Genomic DNA, 18,285 nt, shown 5'->3' with positions numbered 1-18,285 from the left:
TCTGCCTGTCTGTGTGTCACTGACACCTCGCCGCTCTCTCAGCCCCGGAGGTGTTACGCTCCGTGGGTGAGACACTGACACGACCACTTTACCTCCATCACGCAGCTGAATGGAGCGGCCGATAGCGAAGGCCGCTCTGATTGGAGGAGCTGAGAGCAGCTATCTGACAGAGGGGAGGGAGGGAGGTGGCAAAGGTGTGTGTGTGTGTGTGTGTGTGTGTGTGTGTGTGTGTGTGTAGAGGTATAAGATTCTCTTTTTGTATCCAAACATGTGACAGCGCGGAACAGACCCTGGTTTCAATCACAGCACCAGGCTCTTTCTGTGCAACTCAGTGACCTCGCAACACACACACACACACACACACACACACACACACACACACACACACACACACACTGACGGAGCTTAACACACAGCATTGTCCTGAATGCCATTTCCTCCCACCTGTTCATGTTTAACTCCTTCCCTCTCTGCAGCCACACACTCTCCGACACTTTCCATGAGTCTTTAAGTCGACTCCGTGTCAGCGGGAGATTGAGACGGCAGAATGACAGGAAGTCTGTGAGCCGTGTGCACTTCCGCTTTTCAAGTGGCTGGCTCAGAAGCTACAGAGGGTCACATAGTTTCTAAAACTACCGGACAGAGGTTGAAACCATCGCTGGGAGTGTTGTGTAAGGGGCTGCGGGGCTGTAAGGTGAGGGGTGAGGGGTGAGGGGGGGTGAGGGGGGGTGAGGGGGACGCAGCGGCCTGGTGCTGTCATGAAACTGTGGAGGTGGCTCAAAACAGGGGAGGAGGTGGGTACAAACATACAGTACACACAGGTACACCCACACACACACACACACACACACACACCCACACAAGGACGCACTCGAACTCAAAACATACACTTCTAAAGAAAAAGGGTGGATCCAAATACAGCTGCTGCTCGTCTCAATAAACGGCGCTCGGCCTCCTCCTGCAGAGGTAGTGTAAACCAGCTGACTGCAGCCCGCCTCCTTTACGCAACATGTTTACTGGAGGCTCAAGGGGCAAACATAAAACTGCTCAAAACCACCAGTCTCAGAAAACACTTGTCCCGCTGCCAAGAACGCTATAGAGAGAGAGAGAGAGAGAGAGAGAGAGAGAGAGAGAGAGAGTAACATGTTCTGGACAAACAGAGCGACGACGCTTCATACAGCATTAATTCACAGGGTCTGAGGGAGCGCTGCATTCCCTTACATCAAACACAAGAGGAGGAGGAGAGGAGAGAGGAGGAGGAGGAGGAGGAGGAGGAGGAGGAGGAGGAGTCGGAGCTCCCAAACACTTGACTCTGCTATATGGATTTGTAAATACTTGAAGATGCTTTTTGAATAAACATGTTTTAGAAATGTAAATAACTTTTCGTTCTTTGTGAAAGTCATAAAACGTGAAGTTTGTCCCTGAGTACTGATAAATCTCACTTTAGAAAAGGTTTTTTTAATTGTAACTTATTGTTTATTAATATTACTTTCATGAATGCTGAGCAGAGTAGATCAGTGATCAGCTGTTCCAAACACAACTAACTTCTTGTTGCCAGGTTGGCATAAAGAAGATCTATCTATCTATTTATCTATCTTTCTCTCTAGGAACATAAAGTTCATCAAACATCTGTAATAAACATTCTGGTGAGGTGATGTGACTGTGTTGAAGTTGAACAGTGAAGTCATTAAAGTACATGCTTGTTTGAGGAGATCACAGTCTCCAGCAGAGTGCTCTGTACTGAACACACACACACACACACACACACACACACACACACACACACACACACACACACACACACACACACACACACACACACACACACACACACAGACACACACAGGTTGCGGTGCAGCAGGTGTTACAGGTGTTACAGGTGTTACAGGTGTGTTACGTTGCGTCACACAGCTGCTGGTACCTGTCTCTGTGTCGGCTGAGTCTAGGGGCATGATATTATTTTGGACCAGCTCCAGGGGCCCCGGCCTGAGAGCCAGCTTCTCGCTCAGGTCCTGGGCGAGCCGGGCTCGCTTTAGCCTCAGCTGGGCCTCCAGAGGGGGGCCGTCTGAGACCGGGTCTGCACAACACACAGGGGGACCAGACCGTCAGCAACACGACCGCGACACACCGTGATCACATGACTGAACATGCTGCACTGAAGGAGAGACTGAGGACATCTGTTCAAGACCGGTACAGTGTGAACGCCACATGAAGACAGTGACATGCTGCTGACACGTGAATGACACTGACAATCACATGATAATATAATGTAGAATGACACTGACAGGGACCGACCTGCAACACACTCAGTCATTTTACTTTTACTTTGAAAGAATAAAGTTTGAGGAGAAAATTCAAACCAACATTTAATCCAAACACAAACCACAGCCTGAACCTGGATCCTGGTCTCAACAGAACCCTGAACTATTCCACTCACTTCCAGCATCCAGATCGGTTGCATCAATCACATGGTTAGCTCGCTAACAGATGCTAACAACCCTGTCAAAGTGGTTTTCCTTCTTGCTCAAGCTAACGGCTAACGGACGAGCTAACGTTACAACGAACTCAAACAAACAATAAATATTTCATTTATTCCTCTTTGAAACAGTTTCAGTTTTACTTCACTAAAACTTTAAATGGAGAAAATGTGTTTGTGTATTTTCAGACGATAATATCTGACGTTGTAAAGAATGAAAATATTTCCTCCATCACTGATAAACTGCAGAAGTTTCACCTCCTGCAAAGACCAAAGATTCTATGACAGTATATGATAAATGCACATACATTTTACATATAAATAATCTTTCTCTTCAATAAGAAGAATGTTGTATTTTCTAAGTAAATAATAAAATGATCATAATACTTTATTTCTACTTTCTGCTCCAAAATTCCTTGTAAAATCAAATCACACCGTTTATCTAAAGTCCCGTCTGTTTCACCTCCGCTGATTGTTTATTTTCATTTCATCATTTCATCTTGGCCCTTTAGTTCTGCTGCATCCAGCTGTTGTTTCCTTCAGCCTTCAACAATCAATAATCTGTGTTGGATCAGTTGTAATATCAGACGCTCGGCACTCACACACTCTGAGAACTGGAACAATAAATACGGAGGTTGTAATTAAAGAGCAGCAGCAGGTGAGATTTCCAGCCTTCCTCAATCTCTCTCGGTTAAATCCAGAATAAATAATCAGAGCCGGAGTTGGCCCACAGTCTGCCCAGACTCTGCCCTCACACCGAGGAGAGCTCTGAGTCAGGCTCTTTATACGAGACACAGAAAGAGCAGCAGCTCTTATTTGGTCAAATATAATGTCTGTGTTTGTGAGGGACTGAACTGGATCCAGATCTGAGAGACTCAGGTGGAGTCGGATGAAAATGTAAGTTCATAAAAATATAATCCAACATCAGAATGAAGGTAAGATTCATATGATGCATTAAACTTCCTTAATCTCAGATACAGAAAAGATTTGGCTTCATGTCTCAGTCAAATCAGAATCTAATCTGAAACAAGAGGAAGAGGAAGAGGAAGAGAGGACAGAGAGGAGGGAAGGAAGGAGGAAATACCTCAGGAAAAAAAGGGGGAATATTAAAAAGGGAAACCAGGGAAGAATGAAGGAAGGAAAAATCAGACTAATGAGAAAAGAAAGGAAAGAAAAACTGAGAAGAAAGATGTGATGAAGAAATGGAAGAATAAAGGAACAGAGGAACAAATGTCAAGAAGGAGGAAAGTAGGAGGACAATGAAATAAAGAAAGATTTAAAGTAGAAAAGAAAGTTGAAGTAAAAATGGAAGTAGGAAAAGATGGATGGAAGAGAAAGAATTTCCAGTGGGAAAAGGATGAGATAATGAAAACAAAGAAAGACAGAAGGAAAGAAAGAAAGAAAAGGAGGTTGAAGTAAGAAAAGGAAGGGAGGACAGAGAGACTGAAAGCAGCCTGGAGGATGGAGGGAAGAAAAGGAGAGAGGGAGGACGAGTTTAGTAAAGGAGGGATGGGGGTAAATCAGCTGATCCAGTGTCCAGTGAAAGGAGGTGGGGCGGGGGGGGCATCAGCTGCTCGTGGTCACGGCGGTGATCCGCTGGCGTCCACCAGCAGGATGACATCACCTTCTGTTTATAGCTCAGCTGTCTCACTCTGCCCCGCCCCCCCCCCCCCCCCCCAGCTTCACCTGTCACACACCGGCTTGATTTAAAGCCTGACTGGTCGTCACGGAGACACACGGAGCTCAGCGTGTTTAAACCTCTCTGGCTGCGGGACGCGCTGTAACACGAGCCGGTGACCGTGAGGCCGGCTTACAGACACTTTAAACACTGTGCAGCCGTATTAAAAACACGCCGTACATATACCTGCTGATGTAAACACGGCGCCCAGAGCGGAGACGTATGGTGCATTAGGCGGGGAGTCATTCCCTCCGTGTTTCCATCCACCCAGGATGAAAGCTTCTGACGTGCACACGAGCACGGTGGACCTGCAGCTACAGCCCTGTTATCTTTATGAGGAAATATTAGATCGTGCGTGTGTGTGTGTGTGTGTGTGTGTGTGTGTGTGTGTGTGTGTGTGTGTGTGTGTGTGTGTGAGTGTGTGTGTGTGAGTCAGACCTGTGGCCAGCAGCAGACAGTGTGCTCCCATGCAGGCCACACGCCAGTCAGGCCTGAGAGGCCGGGGCGGATTCTTCAATAGCCTAATAAACACCAGATGTTCCCTGGGTAATATACACACAGACCCTGTGCCATGTCCATCTCCAGCCGGGCAGAGCCAGCAGCAGCAGCAGCAGCAGGAGGAGGAGGAGGAGGAGGAGGAGGAGGAGGAGGACGCCCTCAAATATGTCTCATTTTTTGGTGAGGGGGGGGGGTGATGATAAGACATGGAGTGTGTGGGCGTAAGAAAGTGTGTACTAACAAACACAAGTCTCTGCAGCCCTGCTCCATCTGCGCCACCGCCTGCAATCAAGAGATAAACAGCCAATTGAAAGTCCCTTTTTTTAAAAAAAGCGAGCTGGCCAATTGCGTCGCTCCTTGCCGCCTTATCTGTGACAGACTCCTAGAAACTGATAGGGCCTCGCCGGGCCTCTGGATTCCGTTCCCCCGCACACTTACCAGCAGTTTATCTGGAGGCTGGAGCCTCTGTGAAATGGCAAACGGTGCCAGAGATATCATTCAACAAATCCCTGGCCGAGAGTCCAAGTCCCCCCCATAACCCCCCCCCCTCCCCATCACCCCCCCCCCCCAGGTCCCCGTGTTTGTTCTTACAGACGAGCAGCAACTGTACACTGGCATCACTCGCCGCTCCAGACGACAGCGCTCTGCTCTGCAGCATCAGGGATCGATAAGATCTGGGGTTCACTTCAGTTCGCTTCGTCGTGAATATGTGAAAATGTGGCGACGTGAGTCGGAGCTAAAGAAGAGAGCTGCAGACATGGCAGCCCCCCCCCCCCCCCCCCCCCCAACCGGCCTGCACAACATGGAGGCCGTTAATCACAGCCACAGTGAGGATTTAAGAGCACGCTCAGTGCAGACAGGTCTACGCGTTCTCATCACTATGCTCTAAATGACACTAACAGCACGAAGCTCTGAGTGCGGCTCCGTGTCGTCGGGTCAGGGCGTGCCTCGGCTCTGATGCGGCGCTCTGCAGGCGCTCTGCTGTAAACAGGTACAGGCTGTGTAAATCTGAGACTGAGAGGCTCTTCCAGCACGAGAGCATTCCTCGGCGGTCACTCACCGACCTGTCTGCCGCTCGCTGGCTGCCGCCTCTCTGCCTGTCTGTCTCTCCGCCTGTCTGTCTCTCCGCCTGCGGGGCCGCACATCCACCTGCTTCCTCTACGCCCACCTCTGTATCTGTCACTACCTGAGGATTTATCTGTCTGCGCAGCCTGGATCTGCTTCTCTTTACAGCATCTGGCATCTTTTTACTTTTCCTCCTACCTGTTTCTCTGCCTGACTTTAATCTGAGGTCTTTTGTTTCTAAATCTACTTCATTTATTTATTTAACAGAGACGATGCAATTTAAATGATCTCCAGCACAGTTACAGCTCAGCTCTGACACAGCTTGACGGCGGTTACGCCATCACACGTTACACGCTCATGAAAAAGCACAAACTAGGATGAATTTGCAGATTCAGCTGATTTCACTGATTGTTTCTCCCTCTCCATCTCCATCCGGCGTCGTCACAACAGACAGTCACAGACATGTCGCGCAGTTTGTCAGAGTCGTTGATCCGAAGCGTCTCGCGAGTCAGTGCCAAGATCTTCAGAGTAAAACTGAGGAGCAAGAACTGAAGAGCCAGTTTCTAAAAGGCAGCAACTGATCCTTCGATTATATATTCTTTGCATTTCCATCCTGCAACTTACGTTCTGTTTCGGTCCCTCTGCTCTCATCATCATCATAATCATCATCATCATCATCATCAAAAAGCTCTAACAAACCCACAGTCCTCTTCCTGGCCAGCGTCACACAGCGAGTCAGAGAGCAGCTGCCGGAGGTCGTGAAGAGTTTAGCAGCTAAAGAGTGAGACAATCTCCTGAGGAGCCGGTGGAGACCGAACACCGAGCTAAAAGAGAGAGAGGGAACACCGAGAGACACGACTCTGAATGAACCATGAAGTCTCTGGATGTTAAGGGTGACGTTACATTGTGAGAATGTTGTGAGCTGCGATTTGTTTTGATAAAAGTAAAAAGCGTCACATTGTTGTGCATTGTTAGCGTCATTAGCATCATTAGCATCATGATGCTACAGATCAGATTCTCCAGACGTGAAGGAAACAAGTTTGTTTGGTACGAGACGAACAAAAATCACATCTTCGTCATTTTTATATTGTTTTGAAGTGAAAATGAAGAAAGGACCTTTTCGACTGAAACCGCTCCATCTGCCAAAACAATCACACGATTAATGAATATGAATTGTTTTTGGATATCGAGCTGATTGGAAAAAAAAACAAAACATTTTCTCATTTGTCTGGAGAAACCCGTCTCTGACATTTCTACCTTCACCCTGACACAGAGAATATGAGGGAAGATGACACGGACGCTGTTGTTTCTACTGCTCGTCACTTTGATCATGTGATTTTTAAACGCTGAACTGATTCCCATCGACTTTCACTGCAGATTAAACCGACGTGTGACACGTTCCCTTCGCTTCAGTGTCTCTCACTCTTTCCATTTGTCTGCTGGAGTCACACTACAGTGTGAAAGCATGTAAGTGGACCTCTGTCTGTGTGTGTGTGTGTGTGTGTGTGTGTGTGTGTGTGTGTGCATGTGTGTGTGTGCGTGTGTGTGTGTGTGTGTGTGTGTGTGTGTGGGGCAGCTCAGTGTTGGAAGGCGTTACTCACGAGGCATGATGCCTTGGTCTGCCAGCTGCTCTCGTGTCCTCCTCTGCTGAAGTCTTAACTGTAGGACTGAGGGTGGGAGGAGGGAGGAGGGTGAGGTAGATGGAGGAGAAGGGTGAGAAAGAGGGGGGGACAGGTGAGAGAGAGAGAGAGAGAGATGAGGACAGACAGGTGAGGGACAGAGAAAAAGCAGGAAGAGAGACTGAGAATTCAAGCCACTTTAAATGTTTAATTTTTCTAACTTCATCAGTCTGACATGAAAACACTGCTCACATGTTCTGTATGTACTGTAGGTATCTACATGCACACACACACACACACACACAACACACACACACACACACACACACACAGAAAACAGAAAAACAACACTGCTGGCTCACAAATATTTCTGTGAGCAGGATGTAGGGAATGATAAACACGGCTCCTGGCTTTTAAACAGATCTGCTCTGCAGTGTGTGGTCTGCAGCATGTGTGTGTGTGTGTGTGTGTGTGTGTGTGTGTGTGTAGGTGGGAGTGTGGGGTCGTAAACACAGAGTCTCCCCCATGTCTGTGGATCCTTTTCTTTCTTGTCCTCTCTTTGTCTGCGTGGTTTTCCTCCCTCGTCTTATCTGCAGGTCTCAGTATGAAATGTTCCTCCTTCTCCTCCAGCCTCTAATTACTCTCTGCTCGTCTTCCCGCCTGTTAATTGTCTCAGGTGGTTCGTGTTCATGCAGCTGTGGCCACATCATCAGCATCTTACGAATTTCCTCAAACCCCTTCCAGCTCTGATGTGACGGCTCTGGTGCCACATCACAGCGCTCTGACGGGGCAGCACCTCAGTTCTGTAACAGCAGCCCCTTCCCTTCATTATGACATCTGCTTCAGTTTACAGGTGGGTGGGGGTGGGGGTGGGGGCTGAACACACGACCACAACATGAACCACACAGGAACAAACGCACTCGCGTCAGTCTCTGCAAAGGGACGATGAGGTGTAAGTGTTAGCGTTAGCTTCGGCTAATTGTGCTGAGCCTGAAGTCGAGAGACGCTCCTCCCTGCTCTGCACTTTGTTTACGGCAGCTGCCACGTGATTGTGACACTACGGAGGCGTCAAACGAGATAATTACCTCAGAAATCTGAAATAACTATCTCGTTAATTCAGAAAAACAAGATTTTTCTTTTAAATGCTCCGTTATTCTGAATTAACGAGATAATTATCTAATTAATTACATTTTTTTGAGGATTTTTTTAAATCTCAGAAATCTGAGATAATTACGTTGTTCATTCTTAGTGAAAGTGTTCACACTTCACACTTCTGTATCCGACAGTTAAACAGCCCACGCTGACCGGCCTCACAGGCACTTTGCAGATTTATTCTCCTCTGGCATGAAAAGAGCAAAGATGACGAAGCAGCGGAACGGTTAGTGTGAGTTAATCCTGCAGAGCTTTTTGATTTGAATTCAACTCTGAAACTTTATCAATAATCTGTTTCTGCTGAGAAGCCTGAGTGCGAGCCGAGAGCCGGCCTCACTGATGTTCCAGGACGAGGACCTGAGCCAAGCTGTGTGATCTCAGACCACTGACCACACCACACTCCGCTGTTTCACTTCCTTGACAACAAATGACACACAAACCTGCGGCCACATTTACACGTTTCCAGATTTATGGTGTAAATAAATGATCGTTCGACTGGCGCTGGTGAAGCGCCGATAATTACACGAGCCAGTGCAGCGATATTCTGATTTACTGCCTCAAACACTCACCGCCACCACACCAGGCTAACAATAACACCACGCTGTTACACTCGCACTCCAGCCACTCGCTTGCATTTGTTCCATGAGTCCTCCGAACCTTCCCCAGCAGGAATGTGTTTGCGACAGATGTATGAGCGCCGCTGTACAACTTCTAATAAACAGCTTTTACTACATGAAGTATTGGGTTTATTTTAGTCTCATACGTCTGCATAAAGTGAAAATCCACCTTAAAACAGAACCCACGTCTTCCTATTACTCCTGCGGTCCGGGACGGTTAGAGGCAGATTTATGAAGGTGAGGCCGAGCCAGTGTGCAGGTGAGCCAACGCTCCACCACACACACACACACACACACACACACACACACACACACACACACACACACACACACAGCTGCTCTGACACTGACTGATGGAGCACGCTCAGATAGCAAGGTGATGCAGATCTGTGCAAAAACACAGGTAAGAGCTTTTTTTTATCTGCTGCCAGAGTGAATTCACCGACAGTGGAAGATGTCCAGCTTTTACCTCTCATCTTATTTATTATTATCATCCGTCAAAAATATTATCAGAGCTGCTGTGATTACTGGAGAAACACTGGTCTGGTCTCACAAGATGTTTAATTGGTTAAAGAATTAATACGACGAGCACAACAACAACAACAACAACAACAACAACAACAACAACTGTGCTGTCAGTGAAGGGAAGTGAAGACACATCTCAAACACTGGCTGAAGTCAAACCAGATCTGCCGTCACCTGGAACTTACCTGCCTGACAACAGATGTAAACTAGAATAAAATAGACAGAACGCTTTTATTTGTCATTGCACAGCTACGCAAAGAAGTTTCGTGCATCTGCGTAGTGGCACAAGAGTTCAAGATAAAACAAAACAAACACACAATAAATAATTAAATAGCTTAAATAACATACACATGAATTATAAAAACAAATAATAAATAGTCTGTAACGTTTGTAACAGAGTTCAGTTCTTTGATGACACTAAAAACTGTTCCAGAGGGCAGCAGAGCGTTAGCATTGTTGCTACAATACAACATGTTTACATTGTTTATTTTGTAGTGATGTTTATTAACATAAAATAAACAAATAACATCAAATAAACAAACAAACAAATACATAAACAAAACATAATAGGACAGATAAAAGTTCATTTGAACACAAGCCTCTGGCTTGCTGTTCTGTTCGTTAGCAACAAGCTAACGTGACGAAGCTAACGTCTCAGTGAAGTAAATGCGTTTTAGATTAGATAACAGCTTTCACTTCATGAACGCTCCCTGACGTATCTGAGATAATTTGGTGTCAGGACAGTTTTTTCTCTGAGCTAATTGTTGTTAGCTTCAACCACAGATGGGACGCAGAGATACGGAGCTCCTGCAGGTGGAGGCCTGGGTGTGGAGCTGATACTGAACAGGTGTTTAGACAAACCAGGTGGTGGACAGCTAGCTGCAGGGCTGCTATTGTTTAATGTTATATCTGCCGCCTCTGTCGGACTGTTATGTAACGGCAGTGAGCTCGAGAGCACGGGCCCTTTGAGCTGTTAATCAAATCGGCATGAGAACGAGTCAGTTAAAACAAACACACACACACACACACACACACACACACACAACACACACACACAGACCATTCAGCAGTCCACAGGGAACACTTAAGTGAGATCTTTATCTTTCCTTTTAGCGTCACCCATGCAGCAGCAGCAGTTCCCATGGCTTTGATAATGCAGCTCGAGCGTGGTGCAAAAAGGAAAAGGATTTTTCACAGGACCCTGAATGCAACTGGAGGTGCTGCAGCTTAAAGAAAACTGTAAATCCTGAAGCAGCAGATGTAAAACTACCTGTAAATCTCTCGGAGCGAAGTTTTACTTCTCTTACGCACAACATCTTAAATTCACCGACGACGTGTCGGTTGTGGCTTGTAGCTGAACCCCTCCAACTGTAACAAGGTGAACTTTATCTCCACATCTGTGCCACATTAAAGAGCCAGAGCTCATCAGTTAGATCAACACACAACCTGAGGCACCTTGGTGAAAAACGCCCCCCTGTTGCTTTTGAACGCAGCACTCTCTCATGTTTCCCCTCCCGGAGCACCGGGGGTCATTTCCCACCCAGCCGATCTGCTCTAAACAACTGAGAGGAAAAGCATCATTTACCCTGCCATTTCTGGAACGCAATTACTGCAAACTGCAGGTCAAGAGCCGAGCTGAAGCCTCTCAGGCCGCGAGTCTGTGCGTTCACAGCGACGGGAAGGTTTCAGAGGCGAGCGTCTACACAAGCTTTAACAGAGGAGAGAGAGAGAGAGAGAGAGAGAGAAGAATCTGAGCTCTGCTGCCACCATCAGTTACATTTTCCTCAGGGAGGTGGCAGTGTTGGTCAGACTACACACACTGTGGAGGAACAGCACAAACACACACATGCTCAGGCAGGACCTTCAAAATAAAAGCGATCCAAGAGGAGCCGAATGTCTTGGATTCTCTGGACTTGGTTGTAGACACTTGAAGACCTCTCATCCAAGAGCCTCTTGGATGAGAGGTCTTCAAGTGTCTACAACCGAGTCCAGCTGCCTCTGGATTCTGGTCTTCCTGGAGAACCGGGACCTGGACGACTGAGCATCTTCACGTGAAGATGGACGGACACAAAGCTCCAACAGCTGCTGTGTGTTAAGTCGAGTTTAAATCAGTCCTGTAGTCCGTGCCCTTCCTCCTTTGACATGATATGCTAAGGTGCGCACACACACACACACACACACACACACACACATACACATACATACACACACACACACACACACAAGCACCATCAGCTTCCACTTCAGCCACATTAAGATAACCTGTGACCCCTCTCCAGTCTCTAATCTGCACTTTATCAGCGAGCTCAGAGCCACAGAGCGAGGACGCTTCGCCGCTGGCTTCCCTCAGCAGCAGCAGCATCAGCACGCAACAAGTGCGCTAACCTGCCCGAGACATCACCCTCACATGGCGTGGTGTTTTTCACGAGGAGGTGGATGAACATCAAAGAACACGCCCAGCCGTGAATCCATCATTAGGGCTCGGTACCCGGGAGGATCTCTTGAGTTATCTCCGTCCTCCCTTTGGCATTCCTGGTGTCGTCACACGCCCCGCAGTATATTACACACACCTGTCACTTTGCTGGAGTTACTGAAGACCACAGCACAACACAACTCATCCGTGGAGACAGATCAATGACATAACGAACACAGGATTGCCTGTTAAATGCCAAAGTGTTGGCAGACAAAGTGTTTGCGCGGCTCTTCGCGGGGATAAACACAGCTGCACACGGGAGCCGGAGAGTTCATACACAGATTCACAAGAGACGTAAACAGAGAGGGCATCGATTTCACTCACCTGATCTAAACTTGCTTCGTATCAGTATGGAGTGCTCAGAGCCCAGAAGAGTCATAATGCTTACAGTACAGTTCCAGTGTTCAAAAGTCGCAAAATAAAGTCACACGAGCTGAAGAAGTGGCGTTCACTGCGACCCCCCCGGCCGCCTCTGGACCCCAGGCTGAGATGAGATGGAGTGGACGGAGCCTGCCTCATCAACAGCTCGAGGAGAAAACCGGTGTGAGGCAAAAACATAACACACACACTCTGTCTTCTCTCCTGTTGTGTGTCAGTGTGCAGCAGCTGCAGCCTTCAGCTCTCCGTGTGCTGCCTCCTCGGCTCTGCTCTCTCTCCCCCAGGGGCTGATGTGGGAGTGTATGAGTCTTCGGGGCGGTGAAGCTTTGGTCCCATCTAGCTGAGAGCTCTGAGCAGGGCCAGGGACAGCACACAGGGATATGCCCTGATCGGGGAGGGGCTAATCGGCCAGGGTTTCCTCTAAGCCACGCCTGCCCGAGCCTGGAGGCTGGACGGGGCTCGGTTGATGACTTCTTCCTCCCCCCCTGCCACCAGTATAAATATATCTGCCTATCAGCCCTGCTGACTGTCATTAGACAGCAGAGAGGGGGAGTCAGATAGGGGGGGAGAAAAATCAAGATAGAGACACAGAGACTGATAGAGGAGCAGCAGTGCAGCCAGGAGGGAAACACTGGGATGGCAACAAGTTTCACTTCTGGTCTTGTTGAGGCAGATGAACAATAATATGAATATGAATACCGAACATCTGACATGATATTATACAAAATATCTCTCGATCTAAATCAGCAAAACCCTCGAACTTTGGTTTTTATTTGGGGATATTTCTTCATTTAAAGCTGCAACTGACAACGTCCCTTTATATAAATAATAAATGTGAAATTAGCTTTAGTGTTTAATGCTTCCCTGTTTCCAGCAGCAGCTGGTGTGTTGGTGAAAAAGTTAGCAACTAGCTAGTGAACATACTGGATTTAAATTTAGAGAGTCAGATATTTCCTTCCAAACCACAGCAGAAACATGTAGCAATAAAGGCTAACAGCTAGCTCTGTGCTAATGTTGCCCCTTGTAAGCCACAACAACTTAAAGGTCCATATAGTATAAAGGTATGTCCAATACAAAAGCCACAACACAAATGAATGGCAAATGGTTTTTGTATTTATGTTGTGGTTTTTGTATTTGTGTTGTGGTTTTTGTATTTATTTTGTGGTTTTTGTATTTGTGTTGTGGTTTTTGTATTTGTATTGTGGTTTTTGTATTTGTGTTGTGGGTTTTGTATTTATCTTGTGGCTTTTGTATTTGTGTTGTGGTTTTTGTATTTGTATTGTGGTTTTTGTATTTGTGTTGTGGGTTTTGTATTTATCTTGTGGCTTTTGTATTTGTGTTGTGGTTTTTGTATTTGTGTTGTGGTTTTTGTATTTGTGTTGTGGTTTTTGTATTTGTGTTCTGGCTTTTGTATTTGTTTACCCGTCTGGGCAACCCAAGGCTTTATCTCAAAACTGTTATTTGGCTTATGAGATATGGTACATGGGAAGTTTTGTACTTTCCTTTTATGCTTAATTTCTTATATAACTAGTTTGTATTATAATAAACTTTTTTTCATATCAATTTTTCCTTCTCTATATTTAGATGTGATACCAAGGAAGCAAATTCAAACAGACAAAATATTTATCTAAACAAACATGATACAAGAGATACTGAGAGGAACGATTACTTACTGTAAAACTGTGTTAAACTTGGATTTGAGGAGAAATCATTCATCAAATACCACAGGCCTTTAAAGTAACCCAAACTTGGACATAAAGACTGGGATAATGTATTTTAAGAAAACTTAATGTGTCTGGACATTTATTCGTGTTTATATAGAAACATATTTGCTGCCCTGAGTTTAGAAACATCATTCCGTGTTAACCTCTGTCAGCCAGCTGCACTCTTTACATCCATTCATCAATGTACAGCACTATAAAGCATCACTTGAGCCCAGTCAGTCATCCAGCAGCTGAGAAGCAGGAGGTTTATCTTTTGTGCAGCATGAGAGCAGATTCTCCAGCATGTATTCAACAAGGCTTCCCTTCCTCCGGCTCCCACATACCAGCCCAAAAACATTTGTCAGTGTTGAACTCAGCTCTGTGCCCACTGTCCTCTGAGGACGCGGTCAGCCAACTGCTGAGCCTCCTGGACGTCCGTCAACACCGGACGTCAGCTGAACACATTAAGGATTTCTCTGCAGTTGTTTAAACCCGGACGTGATCTGAGCGTAACATGGAAAGTGACAGAAAGCGTGAGGCTAAAATAATCAAAATCCAACACAGGAAAACGAAGTGAGAACGTCATGTATGTGTCCTTGTTTTTTGGGACACAGCAGGTGTTAAAGGACGACTGTCTCACTGAGCCCAGATTAAAGGGGTCAGTGGTTACTGCTGAGAACATGGACAGGCTAAACAGTGAGACAGAGGACGTGTCCCGGGACAGGTCTGGATTCATGTCAAAGGGCGACTCAAGAAAACCTTATTTTAGGATATTTTATCTTATTTCTAAAAATACTAACAAACACAATTTGCATTTGATTATTAAACTTGTTTCAGGGTAAGTGGTCTGAATGTTAATGTTGTTCTATGTCTGCCTAACGTGTGGAAATGCTAACACATTAGCCATGCTAACTTTATAAGGTGATAATGTGTTCCTGCCAAAAATCAATTAATGCAGCTTTAAAGAATAAGTCCAATGTTGACAAAAACCAAACTCCAAGTTCAATTCGTCACTGATTCAAAATATATAGATATATTTTTATCTGCTAGTAATAAGAAAATTACAGAAGCCCTGAAGGATTTTCTTTTCATCTGTGAAAACAGCTGATTCTTATTTTGTTTCTGGTCAGGAAGTGTTTGTTTTTGTAATACTCATTCAGGCCACAAGAGGCAGAAGTGCACCAGTAGCCCAGTCTGTATCGGACTAAAAGCATTAATGTTTCCTTTTAATTTCTACATGCAATCTAAAAACAACCTACATATAATGTGTGTTAGCAAGTTAATTAGTGCCACGGGTGCTCAGCTCCGAGGGACTCCTCTACAGCTAGAATAGCTGAGTAATATATACATCAAAACGTGCGTCTTGATCCCGAAAGAGGTGCTATGACTTTTGGTTTTAAAATTCCAATTTTTCCCAAAGTTACTCCCAAAAAACTGGGAATAAATAATGCATTAGAAATGCATTGGAATTTTCTTTAAAAACCCACAAATTTCACCTTTTTGCTGAGTCACCCAGCTCTCTCATACCTGCACGTAGAAATGTGATTCAAACTATAAAACGGAGGAAAACTTCTGCTCTCAAAAAGACAGGAACTGTTTTTACATAACATGTAAACTTTTCAAACTGTGAGCACTCAAAGGAGGAGTGCAAATCACTTTTTCTTCAAAGTTAGAGTGAAAGCGTCAGTTGGCTAGAGTGCGTGAAGCAGTAAAAAATAACCTTTATTTTTATTTTTAACTCGAGCTCACGGCCAAACCGTAAAAAGGAGACAAATAATTCTTTCTGAAAATGTAGACATAGTTGTTGGGATTCATAAAATGTAACTTTGACAGGCAGGGTCTGCACAAAATTTAAACGGGGGTGCCGAGTCCGGCAGCAATACCTGTCTCACTCTCATTGACACCTAATGTAATCGTCTTTTTTTTTCAAAAGAATCTCACTCTGTCTTCGCACTGAGCTTACTCACTCATTTTAAGGAATATCTGAATAAAATAGAGACTGTAAGAAACTTCTGGCTTCAGTGTCTGGCACGGTCTTTTCGGTTTATGAAAAGAAGTAACGGTTTTCTCATAATTTGCAGTTGTTTGAAGCCACGTAGAAGCCAAACTCTGGGCAGATTTTCACATTGCCATGGCAACGGCAGCTCCTGACCTCTGACAGCCAAGGGCTGCGTGATGTCATCGCTACAGTGACACAGAGAAGATGTTTTACCCTAACCCTAACCAAACCATCAAAATTTCCCTGTAATTTTCTAGTTAACATCATTATTCCGTTCAGTCAATGTATTTTAATCAGTGAAGGCCGAAAAAGATCCTGGCAGAAAAATAAATAAATAAATACTAGAATAGAAAAAGTTCCTCTGGGCTTCCGTAGGAAATGGACACTTGCTAGAAAAGTTTTGAAAGACGTTAATTGAGCCTCCGGGTCAAAGCTCGTCACAATCGAATGTAAAGAAACAGAAGAATTGACTTGATGAACCATTATCATGATTCACTCTTTATATTGTGTTTTTATTATTATGTTTTTTTTTTTGTAGTGGCCTCATTTTTCAGTTCTAGTTTCAAAAACTTTTATCACAAAAAGTTTTTTATAACAAAAGTTTTTTTAACCCCATAAATTTATCTTTATTACAAAATATTTTCCCGTCTGTCTTCATGTGATCCCTCCCTGTGTTTGATCTCAGTGCCGGTCGACTCCTTTCCCTTTTTTAACCTTTCCTGTCCACTCTGTTTATCCCATGAGCCCCATCTCCGGCCGGGCTTTTGTCCCTAAGTTATTATTCCACTTAAAATGTCCACCAGTTTCCTTCCATGCCCCTTTTTTTTTAGTTTGCTAAATAAAAAAGAATACCTCAGAGAAGTGTGTGATCGCTCCGGGCCTTTTCTCCACATTGTGTAAAAACTGCAGCGACTGAGCGCTAATCAGTCATCGAGAGCTTTGTCCAGCAACAGCTCACTGCTCCTGCCTCGCCGCTATCCATTCTAATCTCCTCACACCATAAACACTGCTTGGCTTTTGTTGCCCGGAGCAACCGCACACACGGCCGAAATGCACACACCAAAACATGTAATATTTTAATGTTATAAACGACACGCCCTCCTCTGAGCTGTGACGTGTGCTGGAGCTCGCTCCAAAACCCCCGAACAATGCTCAAGTCAAATATTTACACAGAAGCTCCTTGGGCTGCAGATCTATCACTGACATTCACCGGTGCTTTTGTCTGGTGTGTGCAGCGAACACACACACACACACACACACACACACACAAATTACATTACATTTGTGCATAGCGTCTTAATTAGCAGGTGAAAGTGCTTTAAGAGAAGCTCTGTCAGAGGGTTGACAGTGTACACACAGCGTCTTGGAGAGATTCCTGAAGAGGTCACCCAGCCCTGGCTTAATCCTCCCCTTTAATTGGGCCCTATGTCAATGGACGTGACAAGTCTCATCTGAACTGTCTGGAGCTGAACGTGTGTGTGTGTGTGTGTGTGTGTGTGTCAAAAAAGACAAAGAGAAAAAGCTTGTGTTCCAGTGAGACAGATCTGAGTGTGTATTATTTATAATAAGCGTGCAGCAACGTGTCATGTATGATGCATGTTTCAAAACGACGCTCATGTGATGTGCAGTAGCTCAAACGCCTTTCGCATGGAGCACGTTAAAAACACACATCCCACAATGCAGCAGAACATGTTTATTGGCCGCCGGCGCAGACGTTTAGATCAAGAACGGACTGTTAGTGTTTAGTGTGATTTCTTGTGTTTTAGATAAAACAGATGTGACCAGTTAAAACGTCACGTAAAAACAACGTCCAGCGAGTGAATTACAAACAATTATTATATACGACGAGTCTGGGACGTTTCTAACAACGTCGTCGTCATCGCTGTCGGCTCCGATAACTGACGAATCGGTGCGACGCAGATCTCAGAGCCGCTGATAGGAACAGTCACATATTCTACATGCTCCACATATCTCTGCTCATATGCCATCCCCCAGAATCCAGCTGTCCCTCTGACATACGGCTGAGAAAGTGTCACCGGGGGGGGGGGGGGGGGGGCGGGCGTAGACTGGAATGCTCTCTGTCTCTACAGAGCTGTATGAGT

At 45.5% G+C, this 18,285-nt stretch overlaps 1 protein-coding gene and 1 long non-coding RNA gene across 4 annotated transcripts in view; one reads left to right on the top strand and one right to left on the bottom strand.

Annotated features, from left to right (window-relative positions):
- Positions 1-18,285, bottom strand: part of myocd (myocardin) — a 128,779-nt gene that overhangs the window by 18,367 nt on the left and 92,127 nt on the right. The window contains exons 1-2 of one of the 3 annotated variants that reach the window (XM_056365443.1): positions 12,428-14,055; positions 7,319-7,384 (exon numbers count right to left, since the gene is read on the bottom strand). In XM_056365443.1, coding sequence (XP_056221418.1) covers positions 7,319-7,384; positions 12,428-12,482 — 121 coding nt within the window. In that variant the 5' untranslated portion in view covers positions 12,483-14,055. Of the gene's footprint in view, positions 1-7,318; positions 7,385-12,427; positions 14,056-18,285 lie in introns of those variants that run through there. The other 2 variants (XM_056365442.1, XM_056365444.1) reach the window with 2 other exon arrangements.
- Positions 6,773-9,145, top strand: LOC130162017 (uncharacterized). Its single transcript, XR_008826214.1, has 3 exons — positions 6,773-7,184; positions 8,013-8,189; positions 8,623-9,145. It is a non-coding gene; the product is annotated as an uncharacterized LOC130162017 (long non-coding RNA).

Source organism: Seriola aureovittata, chromosome 21, assembly GCF_021018895.1.
Source record: "Seriola aureovittata isolate HTS-2021-v1 ecotype China chromosome 21, ASM2101889v1, whole genome shotgun sequence".
NCBI classification, from domain to species: Eukaryota; Metazoa; Chordata; class Actinopteri; order Carangiformes; family Carangidae; genus Seriola; species Seriola aureovittata.
This window is presented reverse-complemented; position numbering and strand designations above follow the sequence as displayed.